General features: G+C 46.4%; 1 protein-coding gene across 2 annotated transcripts; it reads left to right on the top strand.

Annotated features, from left to right (window-relative positions):
* The first annotated feature begins 1220 nt into the window (after positions 1-1220).
* Positions 1221-23022, top strand: LOC115184091 (uncharacterized). Of its 2 annotated transcripts, none has more exons than XM_029745076.1 (9): positions 1221-1423; positions 3610-3755; positions 4952-5033; positions 5324-5459; positions 5901-6103; positions 8602-8738; positions 12386-12527; positions 15822-21843; positions 22214-23022. In XM_029745076.1, exons 1-9 carry the CDS (start codon positions 1298-1300, stop codon positions 22222-22224), a joined length of 7005 nt encoding a protein of 2334 aa, XP_029600936.1. In that variant the 5' UTR covers positions 1221-1297; the 3' UTR covers positions 22225-23022. The 2 variants fall into 2 exon arrangements, with proteins under 2 accessions (XP_029600936.1, XP_029600937.1); XM_029745077.1 differs by having other exon boundaries at positions 15822-21847; positions 22214-22271.
* Positions 23023-26188: the final 3166 nt, after the last annotated feature.

Here is a 26188-nt window from a genome sequence, read left to right as displayed (position 1 = left end):
TAGGTCTAGTATGAACCACACGGGGTTACATCTCACATGGTCCGGAGTCGGCTCTTCGGGCGTTATATTCACATAGGCTTCATATATCCTCTACTGTATTTATTTATTTATTTTACTCCTTTGCACCCCATTATTTCTATTTCTACTTTGCACACTCATCTACTGTCAAATCTACCATTCCAGTGTTTTAATTGCTATATTGTATTTACTTTGCCACCATGGCCTATTTATTGCCTTTACCTCCCTTATCTCACCTCATTTGCTCACATTGTATATAGACTTATTTTTCTACTGTATTATTGACTGTATGTTTGTTTTTACTCCATGTGTAACTCTGTGTTGTTGTATGTTGTCGAACTGCTTTGCTTTATCTTGGCCAGGTCGCAATTGTAAATGAGAACTTGTTCTCAACTTGCCTACCTGGTTAAATAAAGGACTTGTTCTCAACTAGCCTACCTGGTTAAATAAAGGACTTGTTCTCAACTAGCCTACCTGGTTAAATAAAGGACTTGTTCTCAACTAGCCTACCTGGTTAAATAAAGGACTTGTTCTCAACTAGCCTACCTGGTTAAATAAAGGTTAAATAAATAAAATAAAGGACGTCCCAATTCCAGGTTACATATACTGCCTTTACAGAGTATGTTTTTTAAATGGCAGAGAAATAAGTGGTAAAGGTAGATAAAAAAAATGTACTTGCATAAACCAAATTGTTTGACAAACTCAAAGGATTAGGTAGGTTTTTGTCAAAGCATTCCATAAATAAAGCAGTCATAAGCATTGGTCACCTGCTGCTCAACTGTGACCTAGTCCTTCTTGGGAATCAACAGCCAGAACTGATTCCTTTAACAAGACAGTAGGGGGGATTGATTTATACAGGTAGCACGCTGGTGTCACCGGTTAATTAATAAACGAGCACAAATCCAATATCATCTCATGACAACCAATCAACGGAATGTAAAAGTATAACATGTTTTGATCATGTCGCCGTTCTGAAATGAGAGACACGGACAGATAAAATCACTAATTGACTTCACTCAATATTAGCCGGTGACAACGTTCAATTAGAAACGTTATCAAACACGTTGCAACAATGTTCCAATGTAACCCATAATATCAACACAACATACCTTCAATGTAGGGCGGGATTTTGTTTTTTAGTATCCTCCAATCACAAGACGTATTTTTCTGCCGTAAGCGATACAGACGTGAATATCATCCAATGAAATGTGTCGACGCGACACGTTAGGTTGTACGGTGGCGTCGTCGCTGTAGCTACGCGCTAGGCAAGACGAGCAGTATGGCGGAAGAAGAGATTGAATTTGAGTTAAAAGGTTTTAAAAAAGAATTGGAGAGTTTATTTGTCACTAACTCAAGTGAAGAATACGGACTTCAAAGCAAGTTATATTGTGTACGGTTCTGTAAGGTACGAAATGTATTGAAATCACATCTGGAAAAGCGAAAGAGTTGTTTTTTTCCCCCCAGTACAGGCTCGAACTAGCTAACGTTAGCTAGCTAGCTAGGGCCAGAGCTCCTTTCTCTAATCTATGCTAGGGCTAACTAGCCAACCTATTCCCCTCCCCCAGGAACAGACTGCTAACAACCCGTAAATGGCTAGCTAGCAACCAATAAACCAACCTGTTTCTGTAATGTCACATATGTTATGTATATGCTAATTCACCCTTTTTTCAAAATGCATGATAGTAGCTTAGCGACATGGAAAAGCATTGTCAGTCAAGTCGTTTTCGGTAGCTTGTTTGTTAGCCAAGTTATCTGCAGTTCCCAGTTTAGCTAGCTAGTTAGTTAGCTGCTAGTTTACCAACAGTAGATTCGTTAACTTGCTAAGACGTCTCGTGGAATTCAATGTCTGTACTTTCGTTTGAAGTTGCTTTTTCCCTATTTGTCATATTGAGTAAGTCATGTTTTAGCCAGCTAGATTGTAACCAAAGATGGTTAACTCTGTGTTGTAACATCTATTAGGATTGAAGCGTTAACGTTACAGATACTTCTAGCTAGTTACAGTTTCTAGTTATTCTGACTATGGCCTAGTTAGGTGATAATGTAGTTAGCGAAGTATTCAGTTCCTACTAAATAAGTTGAGCAGATGATACAGTGAAAGGGACAACAATTTGTTTTTAATTGGGCCCATCCAACTTCTTGGTATGGTTTCCCTATCCACTGTGTTTATTTTCCCTCCCCCCTTTCCTACCTGTATCTCTCCCCCCCACTCTCCTACCTGTATCTCTCCCCCCCACTCTCCTACCTGTATCTCTCCCCCCCCTTTCCTACCTGTATCTCCCCCCCACTCTCCTACCTGTATCTCTCCCCCCACGTTTCTACCTGTATCTCTCTCCCCCCCACTTTCCTACCTGTATCTCTCCCCACCCCATATCCTACCTGTATCTCTCTCCCCCCTTTCCTACCTGTATCTCTCTCCCCCCTTTCCTACCTGTATCTCTCTCCCCCCACGTTCCTACCTGTATCTCTCCCCCCCACTTTCCTACCTGTATCTCTCCCCCCACACTTTCCTACCTGTATCTCTCCCCCCCACTTTCCTACCTGTATCTCTCCCCCCCACTTTCCTACCTGTATCTCCCCCCCACGTTCCTACCTGTATCTCTCCCCCCCACGTTCCTACCTGTATCTCCCCCCACTTTCCTACCTGTATCTCTCCCCCCCACTTTCCTACCTGTATCTCCCCCCCACTTTCCTACCTGTATCTCTCCCCCCCACCCTCCTACCTGTATCTCTCCCCCCCACTTTCCTACCTGTATCTCTCCCCCCCACTTTCCTACCTGTGTATCTCCCCCCCCACTTTCCTACCTGTGTATCTCCCCCCCACTTTCCTACCTGTATCTCTCCCCCCCACTCTCCTACCTGTATCTCTCCCCCCCACTCTTCTACCTGTATCTCTCCCCCCACTCCCCTACCTGTGTATCTCCCCCCCACTTTCCTACCTGTATCTCTCCCCCCCACTTTCCTACCTGTATCTCTCCCCCCCACTTTCCTACCTGTATCTCCCCCCCACTTTCCTACCTGTGTATTTCCCCCCCACTTTCCTACCTGTGTATTTCCCCCCCACTTTACTACCTGTATCTCTCCCCCCCACTTTCCTACCTGTATCTCTCCCCACCCCACTTTCCTACCTGTATCTCTCCCCCCCACTTTCCTACCTGTATCTCTCCCCCCCACTTTCCTACCTGTATCTCTCCCCCCCACTTTCCTACCTGTATCTCTCCCCCCCACTTTCCTACCTGTATCTCTCCCCCCCACTTTCCTACCTGTATCTCTCCCCCCCACACTCCTACCTGTATCTCTCCCCCCCACACTCCTACCTGTATCTCTCCCCCCCACACTCCTACCTGTATCTCTCCCCCCCACTCTCTTACCTGTATCTCTCCCCCCCACTTTCCTACCTGTATCTCCCCCCCCCACTTTCCTACCTGTATCTCTCCCCCCCACTCTCCTACCTGTATCTCTCCCCCCCACTCTCCTACCTGTATCCCCCCCCCCCACTTTCCTACCTGTATCTCCCCCCCCCACTTTCCTACCTGTATCTCCTCTCACCCCCTTCCCTGTCTCCTCCCTCTCTTCCTCCCCTCCCCCCTGTAGTTGGTGGAGGTGTATTCAGGACGATGGCAGGTACCCTTGCCACAGCTCCAGGTGCTCCAGACAGCTCTATGTTCCTTTGTCCAAGCCTCGGCCTGCTTCCCGTCTGACTGTGAACATGTATGCTACACACTGAGTAGCCTTGCCCTGTAAGTATGAGTGTTGACTTGTTTACCTGCTCCTTGGGGTACATAGAGACTGGGGGGTGACAGGACACTATCTCCAGTATGAGTGTTGACTTGTTTACCTGCTCCTTGGGGTACATAGAGACTACGGGTGACAGGACACTATCTCCAGTATGAGTGTTGACTTGTTTACCTGCTCCTTGGGGTACATAGAGACTACGGGTGACAGGACACTATCTCCAGTATGAGTGTTGACTTGTTTACCTGCTCCTTGGGGTACATAGAGACTACGGGTGACAGGACACCATCTCCAGTATGAGTGTTGACTTGTTTACCTGCTCCTTGGGGTACATAGAGACTACGGGTGACAGGACACTATCTCCAGTATGAGTGTTGACTTGTTTACCTGCTCCTTGGGGTACATAGAGACTGGGGGTGACAGGACACTATCTCCAGTATGAGTGTTGACTTGTTTACCTGCTCCTTGGGGTACATAGAGACTACGGGTGACAGGACACTATCTCCAGTATGAGTGTTGACTTGTTTACCTGCTCCTTGGGGTACATAGACTAGGGGTGACAGGACACCATCTCCAGTATGAGTGTTGACTTGTTTACCTGCTCCTTGGGGTACATAGAGACTACGGGTGACAGGACACTATCTCCAGTATGAGTGTTGACTTGTTTACCTGCTCCTTGGGGTACATAGACTAGGGGTGACAGGACACCATCTCCAGTATGAGTGTTGCCTTGTTTACCTGCTCCTTGGGGTACATAGAGACTGGGGGTGACAGGACACTATCTCCAGTATGAGTGTTGACTTGTTTACCTGCTCCTTGGGGTACATAGAGACTACGGGTGACAGGACACTATCTCCAGTATGAGTGTTGACTTGTTTACCTGCTCCTTGGGGTACATAGAGACTACGGGTGACAGGACACTATCTCCAGTATGAGTGTTGACTTGTTTACCTGCTCCTTGGGGTACATAGAGACTACGGGTGACAGGACACTATCTCCAGTATGAGTGTTGACTTGTTTACCTGCTCCTTGGGGTACATAGTGTCCTGTCACCTGCAGTCTATCTCCAGTATGAGTGTTGTTTTCTAGGGTGACTCTGCTCCTTTCAGCCTTGTTATTTATTCCGTCCCTGTTGTAACATTTATTAAAGGAGGTAAGAGGCTCAAACAGTCCCCCCCCTCTCCCCTTTCTCTCCCCACAGGAGTGCTTTTGAGCTCTTGCTGTTTTTGAACAGGAATAAGATCCTGCAGGATCCCTTGAAAAATATCCTTGATTCGTTCCAGGTGAGTTGTCTTACCCCCTTGTTCCAAATCTCAGGAATCATAGATGTGTGGCAGTGATGAGTTGGCTCCCCTTCCTAGCCTGGTTCCAGATCTGTTTGTGCTGTCTTGCCAGCTCCTGTGGTTGTTGTCATGTCAACAAGACGACACAAAGAGGCTGTGTTGTAATCGGCAGACCAATCAGATCATATCCATTTCTCACTGCTTTATGGAATGCTAAAAAACGTCACTCTTGAGTTTGACAAGATGGCACATAGATCTTGGACCAGGCTAACATCTTCCTCCTCTTTCAGGAATGTTTTTCCCAGCTGGAGAGGCACCAGAACATTCACCTGCTGCAGGTGGGACAGATCATCAGAGAGAAGGGACCATGGACCAACCCCATACTACAGGCCATCCTGAAGGACTCACAACTGCCCCGGGATGAAGGTGAGAGACTGGGAGAGAAAGGGAGGATGAGATGGAGATGGAGAGGGAGGGCCATGGACCACTTCAACATACTCATCCATACCATGTTGTATTTACTGACTATAAATCTGTTGTGTAAATATCTGCTCTGGAGTCGTCCGTCTGTAATGACAGTTAACTACAGGTTCCTCTCTCTGTGGATTTAATATTTACTACTGTAACATCCCAAATATAGAGCACTATTTGGGATGCAACATTGACCCTTGACCTCTCTCTCTCCACAGTGGACCGGTACCAAGGCTCAGAGATGCAACATTGACCCTTGACCTCTCTCTCTCCACAGTGGACCGGTACCTCGGCTCAGAGATGCAACATTGACCCTTGAACTTGTCTCTCTCCACAGTGGACCGGTACCTAGGCTCAGAGATGCAACATTGACCCTTGACCTCTCTCCCTCCACAGTGGACCGGTATCTCGGCTCAGAGGTGCCAGTGTTCTTTGAGCTGCGTGTTCGTTACCTGCTGTCCAGTGAGATGTTCACCGAGGCTGTGGTCTTGGCTAAGACCTGCTCTCAGCACCCCGTTGCCGGACGACACCTGTTCTTCCGACAGGCCTACCTCACCTGTCTCTGGAAGGCATCGCTCCCTCACCATATGCACGAAGAGGTGAGGGAACAAACTTTGGTTATTAGGATTCCTGGGTTCTGGATAAAAGCATCTGCTAAATGACTTTAAATAGAAAATGTTAGGAAGGGGGGGGCTAATGACAGCTGGGGGTATTTACTGTAACTGATATGCTAGCTGGGATCTACAGTAGAGATGAACTGATATGCTAGCTGGGATGTACAGTAGAGATGAACTGATATGTTAGCTGGGATCTACAGTAGAGATGAACTGATGCTAGCTGGGATCTACAGTAGAGATGAACTGATGCTAGCTGGGATGTACAGTAGAGATGAACTGATATGTTAGCTGGGATGTACAGTAGAGATGAACTGATATGTTAGCTGGGATCTACAGTAGAGATGAACTGATGCTAGCTGGGATCTACAGTAGAGATGAACTGATGCTAGCTGGGATGTACAGTAGAGATGAACTGATATGCTAGCTGGGATGTACAGTAGAGATGAACTGATATGTTAGCTGGGATGTACAGTAGAGATGAACTGATATGCTAGCTGGGATCTACAGTAGAGATTAACTGATATGCTAGCTGGGATCTACAGTAGAGATGAACTGATATGCTAGCTGGGATCTACAGTAGAGATGAACTGATATGCTAGCTGGGATGTACAGTAGAGATGAACTGATATGCTAGCTGGGATGTACAGTAGAGATGAACTGATATGCTAGCTGGGATGTACAGTAGAGATGAACTGATATGCTAGCTGGGATCTACAGTAGAGATGAACTGATATGCTAGCTGGGATGTACAGTAGAGATGAACTGATATGCTAGCTGGGATCTACAGTAGAGATGAACTGATATGCTATGCTAGCTGGGATCTACAGTAGAGATGAACTGATATGCTAGAGATTAACTGATATGCTAGCTGGGATCTACAGTAGAGATGAACTGATATGCTAGCTGGGATCTACAGTAGAGATGAACTGATATGCTAGCTGGGATCTACAGTAGAGATGAACTGATATGCTAGCTGGGATCTACAGTAGAGATGAACTGATATGCTAGCTGGGATCTACAGTAGAGATGAACTGATATGCTAGCTGGGATCTACAGTAGAGATGAACTGATATGCTAGCTGGGATCTACAGTAGAGATGAACTGATATGTTAGCTGGGATCTACAGTAGAGATGAACTGATATGCTATGCTAGCTGGGATCTACAGTAGAGATGAACTGATATGCTAGCTGGGATCTACAGTAGAGATGAACTGATATGCTAGCTGGGATCTACAGTAGAGATGAACTGATATGCTAGCTGGGATGTACAGTAGAGATGAACTGATATGCTAGCTGGGATGTACAGTAGAGATGAACTGATATGCTAGCTGGGATCTACAGTAGAGATGAACTGATATGTTAGCTGGGATCTACAGTAGAGATGAACTGATATGCTAGCTGGGATGTACAGTAGAGATGAACTGATATGCTAGCTGGGATCTACAGTAGAGATGAACTGATATGCTAGCTGGGATCTACAGTAGAGATGAACTGATATGCTAGCTGGGATGTACAGTAGAGATGAACTGATATGCTAGCTGGGATGTACAGTAGAGATGAACTGATATGCTAGCTGGGATCTACAGTAGAGATGAACTGATATGCTAGCTGGGATCTACAGTAGAGATGAACTGATATGTTAGCTGGGATCTACTGTAGAGATGAACTGATATGTTAGCTGGGATGTACAGTAGAGATGAACTGATATGCTAGCTGGGATCTACAGTAGAGATGAACTGATATGCTAGCTGGGATCTACAGTAGAGATGAACTGATATGCTAGCTGGGATCTACAGTAGAGATGAACTGATGCTAGCTGGGATCTACAGTAGAGATGAACTGATGAGGTTTTGACAAAGATGATGTGTTTTGTATAAGAGCACCAACTAATTGATAAATGTGGTGGTTGCAGTCCATATTTGGAGTTGCTGCCTTTTCCCCTTGTTTGGAAAGGTTTAGTAGGTCACGTATGTGGGTGGGTGGTATTGTAGTAGACGATAGTAATTTTTGCTAGCCTGCTAGAAAGCGAAAATTGACCAGTACTCCCATTTTTGTATTTATTTTCTTTTTATCGTCTGTTTACGTCTTAGTCTTGGGTGACGTCGTTAGGGATCTAGCAGTGACGTAGTGGGGAGAAATAGCTCGACTCTGATCACCTTTTCGCTTCGAGTGAAGTAAATGTTCCCCTAATGGTGTTGACCTGCGTTTTACCCTCCACTACGCCACTGGAATCTCCCGTATAAATGCCTGAACGATGTCACCATTTCTCCTTCTCCTCCTTCTCTCTACCTGTAGATGTCTGACATCGACGCTACGCCACTGGAATCTCCCGTATAAATGCCTGAACGATGTCACCATTTCTCCTTCTCCTCCTCCTCTCTACCTGTAGATGTCTGACATCGACGCTACGCCACTGGAATCTCCCGTATAAATGCCTGAACGATGTCACCATTTCTCCTTCTCCTTCTCTCTACCTGTAGATGTCTGACATCGACGGTAAGGATGCTGTGGACATCGTGTGTAACACGGAGAGTGAGGAGAGCGACGAGACTCTTCTGGCCCTCTGCACAGCCTTCCTCTCTCAGCAACTACACAGAGGAGACATGTACTTCACCTGGTGAGGCTCGTCACGGTCAATACACACATCATACCGGTCTGTGTTCTACGTCGGGGGGGACGTCTGTTCTACGTCGGGGGGGACGTCTGTTCTACGTCGGGGGGGACGTCTGTTCTACGTGGGGGGGACGTCTGTTCTACGTCAGGGGGGACGTCTGTTCTACGTCAGGGGGGACGTCTGTTCTACGTCGGGGGGGACGTCTGTTCTACGTCGGGGGGGACGTCTGTGTTCTACGTCGGGGGGGACGTCTGTGTTCTACGTCGGGGGGACGTCTGTTCTACGTCGGGGGGACGTCTGTGTTCTACGTCGGGGGGGACGTCTGTGTTCTACGTCGGGGGGACGTCTGTTCTACGTCGGGGGGACGTCTGTGTTCTACGTCGGGGGGGACGTCTGTGTTCTACGTCGGGGGGGGACGTCTGTGTTCTACGTCGGGGGGGACGTCTGTGTTCTACGTCGGGGGGGACGTCTGTGTTCTACGTCGGGGGGGACGTCTGTGTTCTACGTCATGTATGTACTAGGGAGATAACAGATACTCTCTCTCTCTCTCTCTCTCTGCAGATGGTACTAGGGAGATAACAGATACTCTCTCTCTCTCTGCAGATGGCACTAGGTAGAGATAACAGATACTCTCTCTCTCTCTCTGCAGATGGTACTAGGTAGAGATAACAGATACTCACTCTCTCTCTCTGCAGATGGTACTAGGTAGAGATAACATATACTCTCTCTCTCTCTCTCTCTGCAGATGGTACTAGGTAGAGATAACAGATACTCTCTCTCTCTCTCTCTCTGCAGATGGTACTAGGTAGAGATAACAGATACTCTCTCTCTCTCTCTCTCTCTGCAGATGGTACTAGGTAGAGATAACAGATACTCTCTCTCTCTCTCTCTCTCTCTGCAGATGGTACTAGGTAGAGATAACAGATACTCTCTCTCTCTCTCTCTCTCTGCAGATGGTACTAGGTAGAGATAACAGATACTCTCTCTCTCTCTCTCTCTGCAGATGGTACTAGGTAGAGATAACAGATACTCTCTCTCTCTCTCTGCAGATGGTACTAGGTAGAGATAACAGATACTCTCTCTCTCTGCAGATGGTACTAGGTAGAGATAACAGATACTCTCCCTCTCTCTGCAGATGGTACTAGGTAGAGATAACAGATACTCTCTCTCTCTGCAGATGGTACTAGGTAGAGATAACAGATACTCTCTCTCTCTCTCTGCAGATGGTACTAGGTAGAGGTAACAGATACTCTCTCTCTCTCTCTGCAGATGGTACTAGGTAGAGATAACAGATACTCTCCCTCTCTCTGCAGATGGTACTAGGTAGAGATAACAGATACTCTCCCTCTCTCTGCAGATGGTACTAGGTAGAGATAACAGATACTCTCTCTCTCTCTCTCTCTGCAGATGGTACTAGGTAGAGATAACAGATACTCTCCCTCTCTCTGCAGATGGTACTAGGTAGAGATAACAGATACTCTCTCTCTCTCTGCAGATGGTACTAGGTAGAGATAACAGATACTCTCTCTGTTGTCATTTCAGACCTCTCGTTCTCGGTTTTATTCATAGGATTTACAAACAGATGTTTTTGATTAACAGGGATATATTTGGATACAATAATTGCTAGCCATAAGCAATTTATGTTGCTTGCACACAGTTCTGTCTGGGTTGTTCTGTGTCAGCCCAAACACATTGTTCTGGGACTGGGTTCTATCTGGGTTGTTCTGTGTCAGCCCAAACACATTGTCCTGGGACTGAGTTCTATCTGGGTTGTTCTGTGTCAGCCCAAACACATTGTTCTGGGACTGGGTTCTATCTGGGTTGTTCTGTGTCAGCCCAAACACATTGTCCTGGAACTGGGTTCTATCTGGGTTGTTCTGTGTCAGCCCAAACACATTGTCCTGGGACTGGGTTCTATCTGGGTTGTTCTGTGTCAGCCCAAACACATTGTCCTGGGACTGGGTTCTATCTGGGTTGTTCTGTGTCAGCCCAAACACATTGTCCTGGGACTGGGTTCTATCTGGGTTGTTCTGTGTCAGCCCAAACACATTGTCCTGGGACTGGGTTCTATCTGGGTTGTTCTGTATCAGCCCAAACACATTGTCCTGGGACTTTAGTTGCATCGCAAGAGATAGAAATCGATCCTATATCACACAACTGAATTAATATCCAATCAGTGAGCAGAAACAAGTTGACGCGACTCGTCGTATCGTTCCGTGTGGAACTCTGACCCCAGTTGTCATAGCTGCCAGTGCTGCTGCTGCAAACTGTGACGGATGACGCATTACCAAATGGGAAATGTAGAAAGCATTGTAGAGACGGCGTGGCTCGTCATGGGATACGCGGTCTGGCCAGTCTGTCGTGGGAGAAGGGAAGACCTTTCTCTTGTCCAGTTTCAACATGACCGATGCTAACTAGCTTAGCTCATTGATCTGATGTATTACAGGATTGGATGTTGCATTACAATTGAATTACTTTGTGTATCAGCAACGCTGTTTGAGATGGTTACCTGCATCTGAATAGACACTGTGTCCAAATGGCTTTGTGGGTCTCCTGAGTGGGGCAGCGGTCTGAGACACTGCATCTCAGTGCTAGAGGCGTCACTACAGACCCTGGTTCAACGGTCTGAGACACTTCATCTCAGCGCTAGAGACGTCACTACAGACACCCTGGTTCAGCGGTCCGAGGCCCTGCATCTCAGCGCTAGAGGCGTCACTACAGACCCTGGTTCAGCGGTCTGAGACACTGCATCTCAGTGCTAGAGGCGTCACTACAGACACCCTGGTTCAGCGGTCCGAGGCCCTGCATCTCAGCGCTAGAGGCGTCACTACAGACCCTGGTTCAGCGGTCTAAGGCACTGCATCTCAGTGCTAGAGGCGTCACTACAGACCCTGGTTCAGCGGTCTGAGACACTGCATCTCAGCGCTAGAGGCGTCACTACAGACCCTGGTTCAGCGGTCTGAGACACTGCATCTCAGCGCTAGAGGCGTCACTACAGACACCCTGACGCAGCGGTCTGAGGCACTGCATCTCAGCGCTAGAGGCGTCACTACAGACACCCTGACGCAGCGGTCTGAGACACTGCATCTCAGCGCTAGAGGCGTCACTACAGACACCCTGGTTTGAATCCAGGCTGTATCACAACGGGCCGTGATTGGGAGTCCCATAGGGCGGCGCGTAATTGGTCCAGCGTCGTCCGTGTTAAGAGTTTGGCCGGGGGTTAGACCGTCCATTGTAAATAAGAATTTGTTCTTAATTGACTTGTCTAGTAAAAATAAAGGTTAAATAAATAAAATAAATACACAGGGTTTATTATTGAAGTGCTGATATCTATTTATCCTGCTTGTTCTTTGATGTTTGGGGGTTTTCTAGGCCTGGTTACCGTTCAGCACCTTGTGATTACTGTTGATTTTAAAAGGGGCTTTATAGACAACATTGGATTGATTGATTGATTGATCTTGGACCACTTCCTGCTCCCCCGTTGGGATCTGATTTACAAACCAGGTTTTTTTAATTGAGTCAGCTAATGAATAAACTGCAATTTTTTTTAATTTTTTTTTTAACCCAGTAAATAATTAACCTTTTTTTTTAAATTAATGAAGTGATTTTATATAATTTGTTATTGAATCCCTTTTCTCTTCCTCTCACAGGGACTTGGTGTTTATATGGAGTCGACTCCATCTGCGGGTTAACCCGTCCAAACAGGCCTTCCTGGAAGAGAGTCATCGATTGATGCTGTCCGCCACCAACATCAGATCTATATTCTCGTTCATTAGAGTGATCCTTGCAGAGGTGAGCCAGGAACTCCTGTGACTGTTGATTTTGACTTAAAAAAAAAAAAAATATATTATAATTTTATTGGTAAAATTCCAGCTGACATTTTTTTTTGGGGGGGGGGGGGTTCAGATGTAATGGAGTTGTTGAGGTAGAGGAAGGATTTAAAAAAGCTGTTTTGATTTGGGTTGTACCTAGCTAAGGTGGCTTAAGGTCAGCGTTCTTTAGATGCTTGTTGAGGAATTTTTTTTTATTATTGTTTTGTTTTGAAACAATTTTTTGGCTTTCTGTTTTTACATGTCAGAGCCTTTTTGTTTTTTTCCCCCACTGTTTTATCTGATTACTGTGCATACTAGAGATATGAATAGAAGCCATGGCTTTTTTTTTTGTTGGTTTGACTGAGAATTGTGTTGAACTGACAAACCAACATGAGCGTTGGACTAGTAACCGAAAGGTCGCAAGATCGGATCCCCCCCCCCGAGCTGACAAGGTACAAAATCTGTCGTTCTGCCCCCAGAACAAGGCAGTTAAACCCCACTGTTCCTAGGCAGTCATTGAAAATAAGAATTTGTTCTTAACTGACTTGCCTAGTTTAAATAAAAATACAAAAAATACCGTCAGCTTAGCATGATGCTGGGGTACGACTCATGTGGCGCCCTTATTTATGGTCCCTGGTTAAAAATAGCACACTATAGTATATAAGGAATAGTTTATCTTTTGGGACACGGCCCTGATCACGATTAGGTCGAGTCTTTAGTATAATTGTTTGTTTTTCAGTCAAAAATGGACACCCTTGATGAAGATGAGCAACAAAGACTGGATAAATACATGATACAAATACTGAGCTATATTGTATTCTCCAAAACATTTTGATATTATTTTATACTCCTATACAATTGTTCAGGGAAAGATTTTAGTTTCACAAGTACATTTTTTTTTCTTCTTCTCTCTCATAGAAGGGTTGGTCATAATTATTGGCACCCCTGTCATAATTATTGGCACCCCTGTCATAATTATTGGCACCCCTGTCATAATTATTGGCTCCCCTGTCCTAATTATTGGCACCCCTGTTTTTCAAAACCTCGCCTTGCGAAATATAACGGCATTGAGACTTGTTCTAACTAGCTATGTGTTGTTTTTTCTTCTCTGCTTATACGTTCTGATTTCGACACCAAACCCACCACTGCTGTGTGTGTTGCCAAAGAGCTCTATATTCATGTCATCCAACTAATGTAAACGGCTGGATTTTTTTTTTTTTTTTAAATGACATCGGCACTTGGATTGAAACCAGGTGCTTTGGTCAGATCACCTGTAAATAGAGCTCTTTGTCCACGCAGACCAGCGGTGGGTTTAGTGTCCAAATCAGGATGCATGAGCAGAGAATAACCCCATTTACCTACTGTAAAATATGGATGGTGGATTTTTGATGTTGTGGGGCTGTTTTGATTCCGCCGGCCCTGGGGCCCTGGGTGCTTCCGCCGGCCCTGGGGCTCTGGGTGCTTCCGCCGGCCCTGGGGCCCTGGGTGCCCTGGGGCCCTGGGGCCCTGGGTGATTCCGCCGGCCCTGGGGCCCTGGGTGCTTCCGCCGGCCCTGGGGCCCTGGGTGCTTCCGCCGGCCCTGGGGCCCTGGGTGCTTCCGCCGGCCCTGGGGCCCTGGGTGCTTCCGCCGGCCCTGGGGCCCTGGGTGCTTCCGCCGGCCCTGGGGCCCTGGGTGCTTCCGCCGGCCCTGGGGCCCTGGGTGCTTCCGCCGGCCCTGGGGCCCTGGGTGCTTCCGCCGGCCCTGGGGCCCTGGGTGCCCTGGGGCCCTGGGGCTCTGGGTGCTTCCGCCGGCCCTGGGGCCCTGGGTGCTTCCGCCGGTCCTGGGGCCCTGGGTGCTTCCGCCGGCCCTGGGGCCCTGGGTGCTTCCGCCGGCCCTGGGTGCCCTGGGGCCCTGGGGCTCTGGGTGCTCCCGCCGGCCCTGGGGCCCTGGGTGCCCTGGGGCCCTGGGTGCTCCCGCCGGCCCTGGGGCTCTTGCAGACCTGTCAAAATGCACGCATTTTGCATACCAACTATTCAATTCTCTGTCCATGTATGCAGATACGTTAAAAGTAGGCAGAAATGAATAGGGCCTATTTTATTTTTTTATTTTTTAATAAATAAAATAAATCCACTAAGTAAATCTAACATCCTGTTTCTCGAGCTGCGACACACAGACAGGTACGGAGTTTGTGTCAACGGACATGGAGATGAATACATCATTATTGGACGTAGCTGCCTCGTGTTTGCCGCTCCTCCTGTTTGTTGTGATGCTGAGTTGGCCGACAGTCAGCTTGTACGTAAACGCATGGACAAATCCCTTTTGGACTCCGTGTGTTGTGGGAAGGTAAACACTAATTGTTTCAAGCTAACGTTAGAGAACACAAGATGGACATTCAGTAGGCTCTAAAGTAACAGCAGGTCACTCGCATTTGCTCATGAAAGAAATTTAAATGCAAATATGAAAAAAAAATAACAGGTCGCATTTGTGCGATTGTGATACATTTGAATTATAATTGCGATCAGATTCACAAACAGCACGCGCACGAGCGTGCGGGGAGGAAAGACGACCCCAATTCAGGACACGTGCGCGTCTGGTACTCTTAAAGTTGGACAGGGTTGGCAGGTCTGTTCTTGTTAAGGTCAAGGGCAGCTTCAACTTTTTAACCAGTACCAGGACATTTTAGCCAGGTTAAATCTGGTTGCCAGGAGGATAAAACATCACCGCAAGACAATAACCCCAAGAACACATTAAAATTCACAAAGAAATGTGTTCATTGACCCCCCCCCCCCCCCCCCGAAAAAAAACCCCTACATTTTAGTAATGTCCATCTCAGTCTCCGGACTTGAACCTCATTGAAAACTTGTGGGGGTTTTGAATTGAAGAAGACGGTCCATAAGCGCACATTAAGGATATGAAGGATCTGGACAGATTCTGTATGGAGGCATGGTCTATGATCCCAGTGTGTTCTCCAATCTGGTGAAAGGCTCAGTGCCGTTATCCTCGCAGGGGGAGGGATTAAAAACCCAGGTGTGCAAATCATTTTCACCTTGTCTCTTTTGAGACGCCAATTTTTTTTTTTTATACTTGTTAAACAATCTCTTTCTCCGAGAAATGGTGTTAGTATAAAATAATCAAGTTTTGTTTTGAGTACAATACAGCTCAGTATAACTCATCTTTATCAAGGGTGCCAATCATTTTGGACCTGACTGTTTGTCTATATAAAAATACATGTTTTTGTATCGCAGTGGTAATTCGCTGACCCCCTTCTGTTCTATTTCTGTTTTGCTCTACCAGCTGGGAAAAGATGGTCTCCAGTTCTGTGTGGAGCTCTGCACCCACGCCCTCCAGACAAATCCCTGCGACGCCTCCACCAAGTCCCTCATCTACAAGACGGTAGCCTACCTCCTCCCCAACGACCTGGAGGTCTGCCGGGCCTGCGCCCTCCTCGTCTTCTTCCTGGAGCGTACCGTGGAAGCCTACAAAACGGTGTTCCTCCTCTACACGCACCCCGACCAGGAGTACCACGTCGAAGCCGGTCCCATCGGGAACCACATCCGCTTTGAGATCCTCCAGACCCTGAAGAGAGGTCTCTACTTTGACCCAGAGTTCTGGAACCTTTTGAATCTCCGGACCAACTGCCTGAAGTTGATGAGCGAGAAGAAGGCGGCGTTGGCAAAGATGATGATGGAGGAGGAGGATGATGGGTGGGTGTCCAATTACTGCAGCACCGCCACCAAAGAGCCCTGTTGCAGCTGGAGCGCTGACCTGTCAGAGTGTGTGCAGTCTAAACGTGTAGAGACTAAACCAGCACAGAAACACGTTCAGATTAAACCCTTTCACCAGGTAACGGCGCCCAAAAGGCGGTTCCAAAAAGAACAGAAGAATCACGTTTCGACGGCGCCAATGGCAGCCAAACGTGTCAAAGGTCAAAGGTTGGAAAAGACCTCTATTGTCGAGCCGCAGCAGCTGCCTGTTAATCACGTGATGGCGAAAGCTAAGATCGAGAAGCCGGCTGAACCCCCTGTTGTTGAGGAACAACCTGTAATAAAAAGAAGAGGGAGGAAGCCTGGGCCGAAGCCGGGACCGCGTTCATCTGTCAAAACAACAGAGTCCTCAGCTGAGACCTCCTCTGTCAGACGGTCCTTCAGACAACTGGACATGGCGCAGGAGAACCTGGCCAGGCAAGTCGGTCACAGACCACATAGGCACATGACCAGACTCTCGGAGAAGAAACGTCCCAAACGGAGGGGTAGGAAACCCCGTTGGCTACTGGAGGGTACGTTCCAGGCTGAGAACAGTGCTCCCCGGAAGGGTCGCCAACCAGGGAGGAAACCTCCACAGCAGAAGACCCAGCAGACACCAGTGGACAAGACCAATAAGACCTTTAAGTCTGGTGCCGCTGTCAAGGAAAGCACAACCAAACAAAAGAATGCCGTTACCTCACAAAATAAAATGGCGTCCGCTCGTCTAACAGCTCCGAGGGAACAGGAAGGTAAACATCAGAAGGAGATTCCTGCTACTAACCACCTACCAGCAGTATCTCCTGCTCATGACTCAAAGCTGGAGGTTTCCTTACCTGACAACGAAGTGTTTGGGTTCTTCCATGAGGATTATCTCATTAGTAGGCAAGGACTAGTGACTCTAAACTGTGATAAATCGAAGGCACCAATCCAGGCACAGTATCGGGTGAAGGATAGACTCGGAGAGGCGTTTATCCTTTCCGCTCAGAACGCCAGTCTCTTCATACAGCAGTTGCACAACTACGCCCAGACGCCTAAGGCGGAAGGTGTCACGTTGAATACCGAAACCTGTTTGTTGAAAGCGACAGACGCCCGTCCCTCCTTAAACCAAAGTTGTCTGCCGGTGTCGTGTGACGCTTCGGGGGTATTTTACCAGACGTCTGCAGTGGAAATGGAAGTTGAGGTCTCCTCACACACTGTCAAGGCAACTGCCACTGATATGACTTTCACACCACAAGGTGGAGCTGTTGAACACATCGAAAGTCCCAAGAATGAGGAAGGATTCTCTACTGATGCTCAGGAAACATGTACTCCATCTGTTCCCTCAGTGAATGTCATTGTTCCTAATAACACAGGAAGAAGAACAGATACAAATGTAACTAATGTTCCAAGAGAACCAACGGAAGTTACGAATATTCCAAAAAAGCAAACCGTTTCTGAAGTCGGGGATATATTAGAATCGTCCAGGAAGTCAGAAGTTACTGATATTCTGAAAGAGGCTATGGATATAGCAAACATTGGTGTGGATGAAGCAATGATGGGTGACGGTGACACTGGCTGCGTCCCTGGAAAGGAAACTCGGGAGCTTGTTGTTCTTACTCCTTTCTGCTGGCTGGCTAATACCTCAATGGAAGCGTTTGCCAGAGAGTTTGAAAAGTTTGCCAAGGGTCCGGATTCTGATGTTGTCGTAAAACAGGAGTCGGTGACTCACCAGACCACAGATAATGGCTCGCTCAAAACGTTGGAGACGACACCGTCAACGTCTCCAAAAGTCATCCCTAAGGCCGTCACAGACCCAGTGGTCCTTAAGGACACTTCAATAGTAACCAAAGACACTCCACACCTCCAACAGGACACCCAACTGGACATTAAGGGTACCTCACAAAACCCGGCGCCGGAGGATAACCCAATGGCCGCTGAGAGCGTCCCACAGCTCACTGATGAGACCCGGCAGCTTGAGCACCCCCTGAAAGGCACTGTGGGTACTCCAGAGGTGCCTGTGGACTCGACACAGGACAATGACACCCCTCAGATCATTGAAGACCCCCCACAGAATAGGCAGGACATAGGACAACTCACAGAGGACACCCTGAAAGTCTCTTTCACTGAAGTCACCCCACAGGCTACTGAGGACCACACAAAATCCACTGTGGATACTCCAGAGGCTGTGGACACACTACCACAGAACATAGAGGAGGACAGCTCGGAGGTAATTGAGGATGCCCAGGAAGTCACTGTAGACAGCCAGGAAGTCACTGTAGATACCTCCGAGCACATTGAGGACACCCTACAAATACAAAACAATGCAGACACCCTACAGCTCACAGTGGACGCCTCAATGGTCGCTGAAGAGCTCACCAAGGACACACGTGATGCCACACAGAACAATGGGGACACGCCACACCTCCATGAGGACACCCTACAGGACACACCAGTCACTGAGGACACCCCAAGAGTCCCTGAAGAGACGTCACAGGAACCCAAAGACGCCTCAAAGGTCAGCGGAGATACCCCGATGATTACTGAAGACACCCTACAACACAGTGAAGACACCCCACAGGACACACAGTACAATTCACTGGTCACCCCGAAAGTCACTGAAAGTGCTCACACTCCAAAGGTCACCCCAAGAGTCCCTGAAGAAACGTCACAGGACCCCAAAGATGCCTCAAAAGTCACTGAAAACTCTCCACAGGAAACGCAGGACACCCCAAAATTCACTAAGGACACCCCAACTGTCTCTGGGGATATCGGACAAAATCCTAGAGGTGGCACCCCACAGGAGAATGAGAAAAACCCACTGGCATATCGCTGTAGTCTCTGCAACAAGGTTTTTAAAGGCAAACGTGTTATAGCCCACGCCATGTACCACTTCCGCAGAGACCAATGTATGTTCTGCAGGATGCTGTTCAAAAACGACCTGCTCGCCATGATGCATCTGTCCCAACACATCGACAAGTTGAAAAAAGGAAACTTAGCGTCTGATATTGAGGAGGTCCGTGAGAACTGTAAAGCTGGGATGTCAGACACGCCTGGACGCTCAACGCAGAGGGGTAGACGGGGACGCAAGAGGATCCCTGTAAATTCCACAGAGTCCACAGAGTCGTCAACTCCTCCGGATAACAGGAAGCTACGGTCGACCAATAGGACCTCCTCTATAAACTCCTTGGAGTCAACTCCACCGGATCGCAGGAAGCTACGGTCGACCAATAGGCTCTCGACTGACTCTCAACCTTCACCGGAGACTAAACTCACAACAGAAGAGTCTGAAGGCAAGCAGTCGACACAGAGGGTCAATGGACAGAGGGGCAGAAGACGGTTTAAGGTTGAAGGAACTGAGGGTGATGGTGATACTCAGGCAGAGGAACAAGAGAAGATCGGTAGGAGGCAAGAGGAAGAGCACTCGGCTCCGGAACAGAGTGAGGAACCCGTGGAGATCTCTACTTCTCCGGTGAAGACATCGACAGGTGAACAAGGAGGAACCTACTCCTCTCCTCTGACAAAGACTTTGGAAGAAGAGGAGAAACCCTGTTCCTCGGCAAAGACCATGGAGGACAATACAGAATCCCAGGCTGTATCGGTAACACAGGACAGGCTTTCAGTAGAGAGACCTCTAGAGATCTCAGTTCAGGGTAAAGAGACTCCCGGCGGATGTCCTGTGGAGGGATGCACAGAGATATTCACTGGAAAACGGCGTTCTCTCCTCGGACATATTCTGGACGATCACCGCAGCGACGCCAAACCCTTGGAAACGATGTTTCGTCAAGGCAATGGCAAATGCAATATTTGCAAGAAGCCCGTTTTGACTTTGCAGCATTACCAGCACCACATTGTATGGCACAAAGGAATTCCCAGGCATCCCTGTCTACATGATGGGTGTAAAGCCCGGTTCAGTGCAGCGACAGAAATGAGGAACCACACAAAGACCCACCAGCCGCTCCTGGCAGTGTGCTGCTTCCCAGGTTGTCAGGAGCGCTTGGCTTGTCTTCCGGAGCTTAACCGTCACGAACAAGAACACTATCGTCTTCCAAAGGAAGGGAAGGATGAATCTGTTTTCTCTACCCTTCTCACCAATAACACCTCTGTAAAAGTGATTAAACAGTGTAAGATGAGGAGGAATAAACTACAGAAGATGCAGGGTGTAAAGAGACTATGGCCTCTTAGAGAAAAGGAGGGATCGGCAACTGACCTCACTACTACTGTAAAGGTAACTAGGAAGTATGACTTGACCAAGACGTTAAAGAGCAAACAGGTCGTAAAGAAACGGCATGTTCCTAGGGACAAGGATCCCTGTACTACTGACCACTCTAACGTCTCTGTAAACGTAACAAATAAGTTGAAGAAATTGCAGGTTAAGAGGAAACCGTGTGTTGTTAGGAAAATGAACGCCCCAACCACTCCCGTCACCACGGCCAATGAAAAAGCTGAAAAAGTGAGCAAGAAGTTAAAGATGATTCATAAGGTAAAGAAAGCGTTGGCTGTAAAGCGACAGAACGTTAGCAAAGACAATTATACCCCAACTGGTCCAACCACCTCCACCACAATTATCACCACTGAAAAAGTTACCAAAAAGCTACAAATTCTAAATAACTTGAAGAAAATGCTGGTTATTAAGAAACCGAACGTTAGCAAAGAAAAGGATACCCAACCTGGTCCAACCACCGACACAAAAGGGACAAAAAAATCTAAGGTGACGGATAAATTAAAGAAAACACAACTTGTAAAGAAACAGAGTGTTGTAAAAGACATCAGGAAGATCTCAATCGTTAGCACAGATGACGATACCCAACCTGTTCCTTCCACCGTCACTCCGAAAGTCGCTGAGAACTTACCCGTGGTGACAGATAAGGTAAAGAAAACACAAGTTCTAAAGAAACAAAGTGTTATCAAGGAACACAAGAGGCCTGTTAGCAAAGAACCCAGGAAGACCTCCAAAAAACCTGTGAAGTCAAAGACCTCTGGTCCAGAGAAACATGTTAATAAAGTCACAGAATTGCTAGGAAGTAAAGACAAAGAAGTGGTAGAAAGTATATCAAAGGAAGAAGATAATAAACCATTGGTAGAAACGTCACACTCAACAGCTAGCAGTGTCTGTGAACAGAAGATGGTTAACGGACATTTAAAGGAGATTACTGAAGAATCACCAAAATATCAGAAAAGTCTTAAAACAAGCACAGTTTCCAAATCCAAGAAATGCGAACCACGGAACCATAAACCTGCTTCTCCCCAAACCCCTTCAAATACTCCCAAAACCCCTATCAAGGAGGAAGCGAAAAACTCTACTTTCTTTGGGAAGATTAAAAACAGGCCATACATCCGGCCTCCGCCCACCGCCTACCTAGACGAGAGGTACACCACCATGCCAAAACGCAGGAAAGAGATGTCCTGGACTCCTCATTTCTCTCCAATGCTCCCGGACCTGGTGGTGGAGGCATCGGGGACCACTGCTACACCGTTAGTCCATAGACGGCGCTGTGCCAAGTGTTTCTTGTCCTTCAACAGTGGAGAAGAGTTGCAGACGCACCTCTCGTTGAAGAAGTGTACAAACCTTTTTGGTTTCGACTCAGATGAGGACAGTAAGTAAGTATAAGATTGTGACTTGTTGTTAACATATTTGTGTTTACTTAAGGGATTTGATTTCTCGTTGTTTGATTTAATATAAAAAACGTTTATTTGAATGATAGTTAATACAAGGTAATTTCAGGAGCTGTTTCCGGACACAGATTTAAGCCTAGAAGTCATGGATTTAAAAACAATCTCAATGGGGAATCCATCAAAAAGTATTCTTACTCCAGGACTAGGTTTAATCTGTGTCTGGTAAACCACCCCAAAGTGTAGTAGATTATAGAAGTGATTTTTTTAAATGTGATTTTCCTCCATATTGTTTATGTTGAACGCTCCAGATATTGTATGCTGATTGTGGTTTGTGATTTACTATTGTTCCAGGTAGCTGGTGAAGCTTATAGACAAGAGGGGACATGTTTGGATGTGCTGCTAGGGAAAAGGGGGGGTGGGGGGGGTGTTTAACCCCCTCCAAAACCTGCTAGGAGTGTTGAACCCCTTTCAACCCCTGCTACCTTACCGAGGGACGACCAGGGTTTACAGGACTCTTAACATGACTTGCTGGCTAGTCTGGGACAGCCGTGCCAGGTCTCCCCCTTGTGACTGAGGCTGGTAATCTGAGGCAGGCTACAAACAGAAGACACCTCTCAACCCCTGCTACCTTATTGAAGAGGGTTCTTCAAGCGTTAACTCTTACATGACTTGCTGACTAGCCTGGGATGTGACTGAAGTTGACCGGTGGTTACAACAGAAGACGGAGAACATTTTAAAGGGTTTTGACCGTTCTTCCATGTTCAGTCTCCCATGGTCATAGGAGTAACCTACGACCTTTGAACCCTGACCCTCAAATCCAAAAGTTCAGGGGTCTTTTGAGTTGACCGATTTGATTGATTGACCAGGAAGTGTCTCTAAACTAAAGCCTTAAGGACTTATGAAGGCGGACACTATATGAGACCTGGCAGGATGGTCGCATAGTTAATATATTCTTTGTTTTTATTTGTATTTACTTTGGACTGAAGAAGTGCCTGGAACCAACCTGCTACTTCCTGCTTCTCTTCTATTGGTCAATGGTCTAGGGGTTTTGCATCCCAAATGGCATCTTATTCCCTCTATAGTGCACAACTCTATGTGGGCTCTGGTCAAAAGTAGTGCACTACCTACCCTATGTGGGCTCTGGTCAAAAGTAGTGCACTACCTACCCTATGTGGGCTCTGGTCAAAAGTAGTGCACTACCTACCCTATGTGGGCTCTGGTCAAAAGTAGTGCACTACCTACCCTATGTGGGCTCTGGTCAAAAGTAGTGCACTATAAAGGGAATAGGGTGTAATTTGGGCCACAGAGACTGATTGCGGGGGGGTCAAGGAATGACTCTTGAAGCTGTGAGAACTGGTGTTATGCAGGGATATTAACTATACAAAATGTTCAGATATTTAACACACACTAAAAAAAAAAAAAATATTGCTCGTCTTTTTTGCTTTTGCACTTGTCACTTAAAACCTAAAACCCCTAGTGAGTTTAACAGTCAAACTGCCAGGGGTTAAGAGTTTCCAAAACCTCTTCTATGGATTATATGTCTACGGCCACAACGCAACAACATGTATATTTAGAGAGCGTGTTGTAGGCATCCGGTAACTGCCCAAATAAAGGAAACCCCTTGAGTAAATGAAGGGGATACAAAAGTTTGTGTGTGGGGGTGCTTTTTCCTGGCATGGTCCAGGTCCACTTGTAGAATCTATGCCAAGGTGCATTGAAGCTGTTCTGGCAGCTCGTGGTGACACAACACCTATTTAAGACGTTTATGTAGGTGTTTCCTTTATTTTGACAATTACCTGTATTTGAACAAATTTTAACCAGTTATTGTTCTTATTTTTTTTAACTATTGATCCTCTGCGACTAAATTATGTTCTCTGGTGTATTTTGAACATTGAGAGCACGCTCCTGTGATTGGATAGATATTTTTTTTTTTTTTTTAATAACTCAATATTTTTTTTATTTATTTTTTGCCTCTTGGGCCCAGCCCCCTGACTCACACAATTATTTATTATGCAGTTTATTTTATTAATCAGTTACACAATCAAGGCAGGGCCCCCCCCCCCCAGTTACCCACGTGGACGCCCCTGCCTCCTCTTCTCTCCCCCGTCTGATAATTAGCAGAGCGGCAGCAGGCTGTCTAAAACTCATTGACAGCGGGCTCCTGAATCCTCCTGTGGTTGGCGGTTGCAGTAAAAAATATCTCTATCTAATATATATATATACTGTATATAAGTGTCTTGGGGGGGGGGGCCCCCCACATGGGCCTGGGCCCAGGGGCTTCAGCCCCGGTAAGCCCCTGCATTAATCTGGCCCTGTATGTAGGGATTAGGTTGCCATTTGAGACAATTGTGTCTGCAATGTGCAAAGTGTCTTTTTCATTTCCATATTACTGCTTTAAATTTACTATAATACAAACAACAACAACCTGTTTGAACATATTAGCCATAAGGCCTAAACATCAACAACAACAACCTGTTTGAGCCATAAGGTCTAAACAACAACAACCTAATTGAGCCATAAGGTCTAAACAACATTCCATATTTAAAATTGACTATTCATCTCTTTTTTTTTTTTTTTCTCTCTCCTAATGTATTTGACTTTAATCAATATTATAGTTTAATGCACATTTTAAGGTTCACTCTTTTGTATATCTGTCTGGGATGAGTTGACGAGTCCTTGTCCCAAACGGTTCCTTGTGTACTTATTGGGACCAGGGCCCCATTTGTGTTCACTATAAGGAAATAGGCCAGGGTGCCACTTGGGACTCATATTTTATAAAGAGGTTAGGAACTTATTACATGTATTAATATTAATTGACCCGTCTGTCCCCAACCAACAATCCTGCGTCTGCTTGTTCGGAAACCAATCTATTGATTACAGTCTATTGCTCAACACATGGACGAGACTAAACACTTCTATTAGCTTCTGACATCACTTCCCGTTTTTGGGGGGGAAAAGTTAAATAACAATTGTTGTGATGTTTTGGGAGGCGGCAACACACCGTGCTGTTACTGACTGTTCTACTGAACCCAACAGAACAGTGGCAGCAGGTGTAATGTATTATTCATATGGAGGTTTTTTTTTTCTTTCTATTTGGCTCCTGTAAATATGTGAAGAGTTTGAATGGCTTATTATAACTGGGTGTTTTGAAACGGGTTTATATATCAACTTCTTGATGTAAAATAATAAAACACATGTTGTTAAACTGGTATAAGTCGACCAAGTCTTTTTTTATTTTTTATTTATCAAGAGTTAACTAGTACATGCGTAGGGTGGGGGAAGAACTGTGACAATGTGGGGTGGGCCTCTTTCTCAATTCATCTTTCATTGATTCCTTGTATCTTCGCTCCTTGCCTCGTCCACAAAAGGCATTGGCTGTGTTTGAGCGGATCGATACCGTAATGTATCATGGGTAAATTGACTGACTGATAGTTGTTTATGATGCGATGGGTTTTATGTACATCAGTCACTTAGCAGTGATCTGAAATGTCGAACAAACTAACAAATGGAATTGTTTTAAGATGGTTATCCCATGGCTCATTTAGCTATTTGATTTTGAATTTTAGGACCCTGTTATGTATATAAAAACCAAATTTGATAAAATACTGACTTGTCTTTATTTACTACTATAGCCCACAGAAACCGATTTGAGTAACACAAATGGCAACAAAAAAATACCTGATTTATTCGACTATGGAATAATGTTCATTTAAGGGTTTTGAAGTCTGTGTTCTATATCTAGGAGATCGAAGAAAGCTCTTTTTTTAACATATTTAACCCCTTATTGTTGTTGGCAACACTACTACTTCCATTAATTTGTATGGGTTACCTTCAAAACAGGTCCCATGACACCATCATGAGTCTCATCTTTCCATAGAGTCGTCATGGTAGTTTTTTTTTAGGCCAAACCGTTCAGACGTTACAAACATTTTTGTGATGTGTCATGGTCTAACAAACACCGCTGTAGCTCGGTCACCTTCCACCACAGACGTGGAAGACGCAGCCCTGGCAGATTGAGACGCAGCCCAGGCAGATTGAGACGCAGCCCTGGCAGATTGAGGCGCAGCCCTGGCAGATTGAGGCGCAGCCCTGGCAGATTGAGGCGCAGCCCAGGCAGATTGAGACGCAGCCCAGGCAGATTGAGACGCAGCCCAGGCAGATTGAGACGCAGCCCTGGCAAAAACATTTCTCTAACTTAATCTGACAGATTTTGATGGGGATGTTATTTAGATTGACACACGGGTACTTCAATAGATTTAAGGATTTCTATTAAAGCCATTATTTAAAAAATATATATATTTTACAAAATCCAGAGCACTTGTCATA

The sequence above is a fragment of the Salmo trutta genome, unplaced genomic scaffold (assembly GCF_901001165.1).
Source record: "Salmo trutta unplaced genomic scaffold, fSalTru1.1, whole genome shotgun sequence".
Taxonomy (NCBI): Eukaryota; Metazoa; Chordata; class Actinopteri; order Salmoniformes; family Salmonidae; genus Salmo; species Salmo trutta.
Note: the sequence above shows the minus strand (reverse complement) of the source record. Positions and strands in the feature narration are given on the sequence as shown.

Bases quoted from the DNA above. Each gene is read 5' to 3' on its own strand.
- LOC115184091 (XM_029745076.1), top strand. From the start codon at position 1,298: ATGGCGGAAGAAGAGATTGAATTTGAGTTAAAAGGTTTTAAAAAAGAA. The intron at 3,756-4,951 runs GTAAGTATGAGT...CTCTCCCCACAG, and splicing joins ACACTGAGTAGCCTTGCCCT to GAGTGCTTTTGAGCTCTTGC. The intron at 5,034-5,323 runs GTGAGTTGTCTT...CTCCTCTTTCAG, and splicing joins ATATCCTTGATTCGTTCCAG to GAATGTTTTTCCCAGCTGGA.